The sequence below is a fragment of the Otolemur garnettii genome, unplaced genomic scaffold, assembly GCF_000181295.1.
Source record: "Otolemur garnettii isolate 467f Iridium unplaced genomic scaffold, OtoGar3 scaffold00021, whole genome shotgun sequence".
Taxonomy (NCBI): Eukaryota; Metazoa; Chordata; class Mammalia; order Primates; family Galagidae; genus Otolemur; species Otolemur garnettii.
In genome coordinates, this window is record NW_003852416.1 from 7,381,663 (window position 1) to 7,387,662 (window position 6,000).

General features: G+C 46.6%; 1 protein-coding gene across 12 annotated transcripts in view; it reads left to right on the forward strand.

Moving 5' to 3' along the window:
- ABLIM1 (actin binding LIM protein 1) overlaps nucleotides 1–5,151 on the forward strand; it is a 333,243-nt gene extending 328,092 nt beyond the window's left edge. For all 12 annotated transcript variants that reach the window (XM_023511749.1, XM_023511747.1, XM_023511750.1 and 9 more), the window contains 5 exons: nucleotides 343–403; nucleotides 1,737–1,744; nucleotides 2,540–2,614; nucleotides 3,561–3,641; nucleotides 4,731–5,151. In XM_023511749.1, the coding sequence (XP_023367517.1) occupies nucleotides 343–403; nucleotides 1,737–1,744; nucleotides 2,540–2,614; nucleotides 3,561–3,641; nucleotides 4,731–4,844 (339 nt within the window). In that variant the 3' untranslated portion in view covers nucleotides 4,845–5,151. The remainder of the gene's footprint in view (nucleotides 1–342; nucleotides 404–1,736; nucleotides 1,745–2,539; nucleotides 2,615–3,560; nucleotides 3,642–4,730) is intronic.
- Nucleotides 5,152–6,000: the final 849 nt, after the last annotated feature.

Genomic DNA, 6,000 nt, shown 5'->3' on the forward strand with positions numbered 1-6,000 from the left:
TTGAGCCTTTATCTCCACTGTAAAAAGACAGAGGAAAGTTTGCTGCAACCGTCTCTCCCACGAAACAAATGATATCATATAGCTAAATAAAGAACTATATTTTTATTTATCAGCAAGATATATTTGCTTAACAAGGGCCTGCTGGGCAGTGGCATTTGGTGTTCTACAAAAGGCAAAGAGATTTCATAGCAGTAGAAGAGTAAGTAGGAAAGAGAAATAATGAGTGTGCAGGAATTTAGCTGGAGAAGAATTCTCAGGTTTTGGAAGTCCTTATTCCTGTCCATCTAACTTCAAAATGATCACTGTGGACATTTTTCTAATAATGTGTTCTTCTCCTTTCAGCCTGTTTCTACAGACTTTGCTCAGTATAACAGCTATGGTGATGTCAGCGGGGGAGTGCGAGGTAAGCCGTCCCCCACCTCCTGGCCAGGCCAGCTGACTGGCTGAGGTTCATGAGAAGTCCCTCATGTGTACCCGCAGTGTCTTGGCTGTGTTGGTGCCATATTACACCCCATACATATTACATGAAATTGGAGTGCATGTATTGTCTGTGAGCTAGCAGAGAAATTAACTAAAATAATTTCAAAGGATCTCTAGTGAAATAAAACTGTAAGAGGGGCAGCGCCTGTGGCTCAAAGGAGTAGGGCGCCGGCCCCATATGCCGGAGGTGGAGGGTTCAAACCCAGCCCTGGCCACAAACTGCAAAAAAAAAAAAAAGAAGAGAGTTTGTAAACATTCGCTGCTCTCAGTATGTGTTGAGTACTCCCTTACAAACCTGGAGGTATAGCAATAAGAGAGATACGCCCTGCCCTCAAAATGTGCGTGGTAGAGGCTGTCCTCATCCCAGCACATTAGGAGGCCAAGGTGGGAGGATCGCTTCAGGCCAGGAATTCCAGCAACAAAGCCTGGGCAACAAAGTGAGACCTAATCTCTACCTAAAAATTTAAATATTATTTTAAAAAATTAGCTGGACATAGTGACTCATGCCTGTAATCCTAGCTGCTTGGGAGGCTGAGGCAGGAGGATTGCTTGCATCCAAGAGAAGTTGCAGTGAATCTCAATCATGTCACTATACTCCAGCCTGGGTGACAGAGTGAGACTCAGTTGCTTAAAAAAAATAAAAAAGTGTGACAGGCTGGGCACCCCTAACTCAGTGGTTAGGATGCCAGCTACATGCTCTGGGGCTGGTAGGTTAGAACCAGGCCTTGGCCTACTAAATAAAAACAAACAGAAACAAACAAACAAAAAATCTAGCTGGGCATTGTGTTGGGTACCGGTAGTCCCAGCTACTAGGGAGACGGAGGCAAGAGAATCACTTAAGCCCAAGAGTTTGAGGTTGCTGTGAGCTGTGATGCTATGGCACTCTATGGGGGGGGTCACAAAATGGTACTCTGTCTCAAAAGGAAAGAAAAGAAAAAAGTGTGACAGAGAGAAGTTCTGTGTCTGTGTGATGAATGCTGTGATGCAAGCTGCAGAGAGAGGAAAGCGGCACCTTCGGGTTGCTGGGGACGCTTCCCGGAGGAAAGGCTGTTTGGACTGATAACTAAAACTGCAGCAGGCACCTCCTGGCTTCAGGAGGCTGACGGGACAGGATGTGCAGGGCTTGGGACCCGCAAGAGAACATGGTTCACTTGGGGAGAGTTTAGGGAATTCCAAATAGAATACAGTCTCTCTTAATGGCTCGGGTTTTTCCGCGGTCCTCCCCTGACGCTGTGTTCTTTTCCTTTCCTTTGCAGACTACCAGGTATGGAACTTTGCCTGGAGTCGGTCATTCGGGTGAAACAGTTTTCCAGTGGGGGTTGCTTGCTCCGGGGCAACAGTTTCTGCTGAGAAGATGCTTATTGTGATTGGTCTCTCATTACTCCATAGCTAGGAAGAGCAGGCTAGCCTGGTGCCTGGGTCAAGCTGTCCCCAAGGCCTTGGGGACATGAGCCAGGCCAGGTGAAGGGAGACTCCCTTGATCTACCCTTGGAGAGTCCTTTCTCGGGTAGAGAAGGGCCGGCATCAGGGCTCTGCTTAGATACAGTTTGTTCTGTTTGGTTCGTGATAACCTGTCGGTACGCTAGTCTTCCCATTTCTCGCCCATTCCCGGATGAAAGGAAGCTCATGTCTTGGCCAGTTGAGAGAGCAGTTTGCTCTCATCGCGTTTCTTTGTCTCAGTAGGACCTACATCTGGTAAAACTGTGATGGAGAAAAGGGGGAAAGTTCAAATAAAATTAAGATAAAAATAAGAAATAACAATAATAGACTTGGCCATTTTAAATGTATTATAAACTATAATATACAGAACCTAAATTCAGGAGCTAATCCATAACTATTAAGCCCACATCCCCCCCCCCCCGGATTACAAAAACAGCAGTATTCCTGCTCTTACTCAGTAAACATCTCATTTTGAAAAGTACGTGGTAATTACTACAACATGTCTATAAAACAGTGATGAGGCTTTGGGATCCCACAGGGATGTTTGGGAGTCCCCAAAGTGCTCCTCTGTCCCCCACGGTATTTTTGTGTCCCCCTTCAATGAGCATTTCTGTTGCAGACACTTCCAGACGGCCACATGCCTGCAATGAGAATGGACCGAGGCGTGTCCATGCCGAACATGCTGGAACCAAAGGCAAGTACAGCTCTTCTCCTTTTTTCTCTTATGTGGGGTTGGATGGCCCTGGAAAGATTTTGTTTTCTGTCTTTTTACAAGTCTCAGAATGTTGAGACCAAATTTGCTGTAGGCTGGTGGATTGAAGCCAGCCATGCCTCCATGCACTTTCCATTCTGTAGTTTTTGCCACATTGGGTCAGCAGCTGGAGCCCTTTAATGGGTACGTGCTCTGTTCACACTGAGGTACTAGAATCTCTTTCCCTGGGTTTTACCTTGGCCCCTGCCATGTACATTCCAGGGCACATCCAGTGCCAAGTGGAGCGGCTGTAGACTGCTCCAGACAGGGTGACCAACATGTCCCAGTTTTCCGGAATTTTACTCACTTCAGCACTGAAAGTCTTGCTTCCCAGGAACCTCTTCTGTCCCAGGAAAAATGGGTGAGCTGGCCACTCGAGCTCTAAAACACCTGTACCTCTGGAGGTGTTCAAGGGCTTGTGCTCCGTGGTGAGCATTACCAGGACTGGCCTCAGTATGTCGGTTGCTGGAACATTGCTTCTAGGTCAACATGGCTCCATGGAATCATGAGCCAGCCATGGACCAAGATTGTTGAACTTTGAACAAATGCATCAGGGTTCCTGCATCAGCATCATGTAAAAGACAGCATGTTTACTTGTGTTTCAGTTCTCTTCTGCTTTTTATCCATATCACCAATACTTGTACATTAGTATTCTTACCCTTTTCAAAGCCTGCCCAAGGCTCCATGTTCCAGGAAAAAACAGTGGAGAGTTGGGAGTCTTTAAGAATCTGTCCCCTGGACACAGGAGCCAGGAGCTTCTTATAGGAGGAACACTCACCACTTGGATGTAGCCATAATAATTTTGAGGAAGCCATGTTTTGAGATTGCTAGATTCTATGTGGATTCTGCTAGTTAATAAGATGGAAGAGGTGTTTTCCTTCCTTCTCAGATATTTCCATACGAAATGCTCATGGTGACCAACAGAGGGCGCAACAAAATCCTAAGAGACGTGGACAGAACCAGGCTGGAGGTAAAAAGAAACACAGAAAACACCGCATTCCCCCACGACTTCCCCTAAGAAATGTTTCATTTATTTAGTAAAAACATGAAAATTAAAAATCATTCTCCTATCATGAGTAGAACTAAGAGAAATTTGGAAGAAGATTCAGATTTATACTTTGATCAGCATTTAAATGCCTGGTAATATTCAGAAGGCAAAGTCTGACCTTAATCATTTTCACTGCCATAGTCATGGCTGGTGATGTAGAGTAGGGGTCTCTGTCCCTCTCCAGATGGAGTCTCTGTCCCTCTCCAGATGGCCCCAGGTCGTTTTCTTCCCCTCAGCCTCGGTTGAGTTCACTGGGCCTGGGGAGGCTCTCAAGAAAGAGGCTTACACTGGACAGATTTTTTCATGGCTGTTTCCGCATCCCTTATTGAAAGGTTACCTTGGCGCACAGACCCAAGATGTCCTTGGACATGGGAGACTAATCTTTGTAGTTTTCCATCTGAATGATTTTAATTAAGGAAAACTGTGGCTGCCAGTCTCAGAATCTTTCCTTTTTCCTGCCTCTTCCTGACAAAAGGCAGGACCTTCGCATATAAGGTCACGCTGGCACAGAAAGTAAAGGCTCTCAGGTCACAGGGGAACTGTCCCAGGAGCAACGGCAGATGGGAAATCTCCCTGGTGGATGAAGCGTCCACCCGACCTCCTGCTGCCGAGCCAGGAGGAAGCCCTGGGACTCCCCAAGGACCACTCTGGGAGTCTTTCTCCTTCCCTTCCCATTTTTATGGTCTGTGTTCCCTGCATCTCCTCAACCTCCCACAGACCTGAAGTGGAGTCATCTCCAACATCGTAAATCACTGCCCTGTGCCCTGTCGCTAGTCAGGGTGGTGATAATAACCATTAACCCTGGGCCAGCTCTTCTATCTGATGGGAAGGGCTCCTCTCCTGGCCTCATCAGATAAGGAGCGTGGTTCTAAGACTTCCTGGTGGCAAGCTTGGAGGTTTCCTCACCATCCTGCCTCACTCTTCAAAGTGACTCTTTATAAACTGGACAGCAACTCTCAGTGCCACCCATGTGACCATCAGACTGACCCTGCTCCTTCCTCTCTCCCTTAGCGTCACTTGGCCCCTGAAGTGTTTCGGGAAATCTTCGGGATGTCCATACAGGAGTTTGACAAGTTACCTCTCTGGAGACGCAACGACATGAAGAAAAAAGCAAAACTCTTCTAATGCCCACCCGTGAATGGCAATTAGAAAAAAGGACTGACGACGGCGGTGACACATAGGATGTGGTATTGAGGCCCCAACTTGATTGGAGGATTTGCAAAGGACTGTCCCTCAGCAACACCAAAAAGGGAAAGTCTGGTTAAAACACCCATGGGTTGAATGTTGGGCCAACCAACAGCAATGCTTGCCCAGAAGCAATGGGGTCGCAATTTCTATGTTCCCAAACTCTGCAGTGGTGTCCCCGTGTGACCTTTGACATTACCCTATGTACACAACAGGAGCTAAATTTCCTCCTCTTTTTTTCTCTTTAACTGTTGTCCAACAATAGTAATGATTATATGGATAAGCCAGCAAGTGCCCTTAGGATGCCGCATGGGAATGATCAGTGGACATAATTCCAGAGTAGGAATATATTTATCAGATAGCACTGTGGCTGAGAAGGAAGAGGCTGAGGGACATACATATGGGGTGGCAGCAATTTTGCACTCACCTTTCATAACTGGCCTCACTCAGCTCTGCCCATGTTCTGGCAGGAGTGGAAGTCCCTCCGGGAACCAGGCAGCTCTGTTTGAATGGGCCGAATGTCCACAAAAATAATTTTTAACAAGCTCCTTGTTCTCTACTGTTTGCTATGACCTCATTGGCAAATTGCTTAGCTATTATTATTTTTAGTTGCTTAAAGAGAAGGAAAAAGAATGAAACGCAATCCTCCCTCACCTCTTTCTGCTTCAGGTAGCTTGATTCTTGTTCTCCACCCAGGACAGGAGTTATCCTCCACTTTTGCCAAAAAAGGAAAGACAGAAATTGTCTGCTGATTGGCTCAGTTGCCTGCTGTTGGTGATTTTGCCCAGAAGCCATACCACTCTTGGCCCCCCAAAAAAGGGTTCCATGTCCTACCAATGCAAGTTCTTCCACCCAGAGCCCTCTGCCCTCTCTCAGGCATCCTACAAATCAGATCAAGCCCTCACTGATTTTGCTTTTTAAGGTTTTGTCAGTAATAGACTAAGGAAAGATACCTTTTTCTCTGTGAAATCTCCGCATCTCCAAAGTTGATTCCCTGAAGTGGCATTAATCTGGCCTTTTCAGGGTCCTTCCTTGCCTAGCACTGTTGACTTCTGGGGAGTGTGCCTGTGTGTGTGTGTGTGTGTGTGCAACTCGC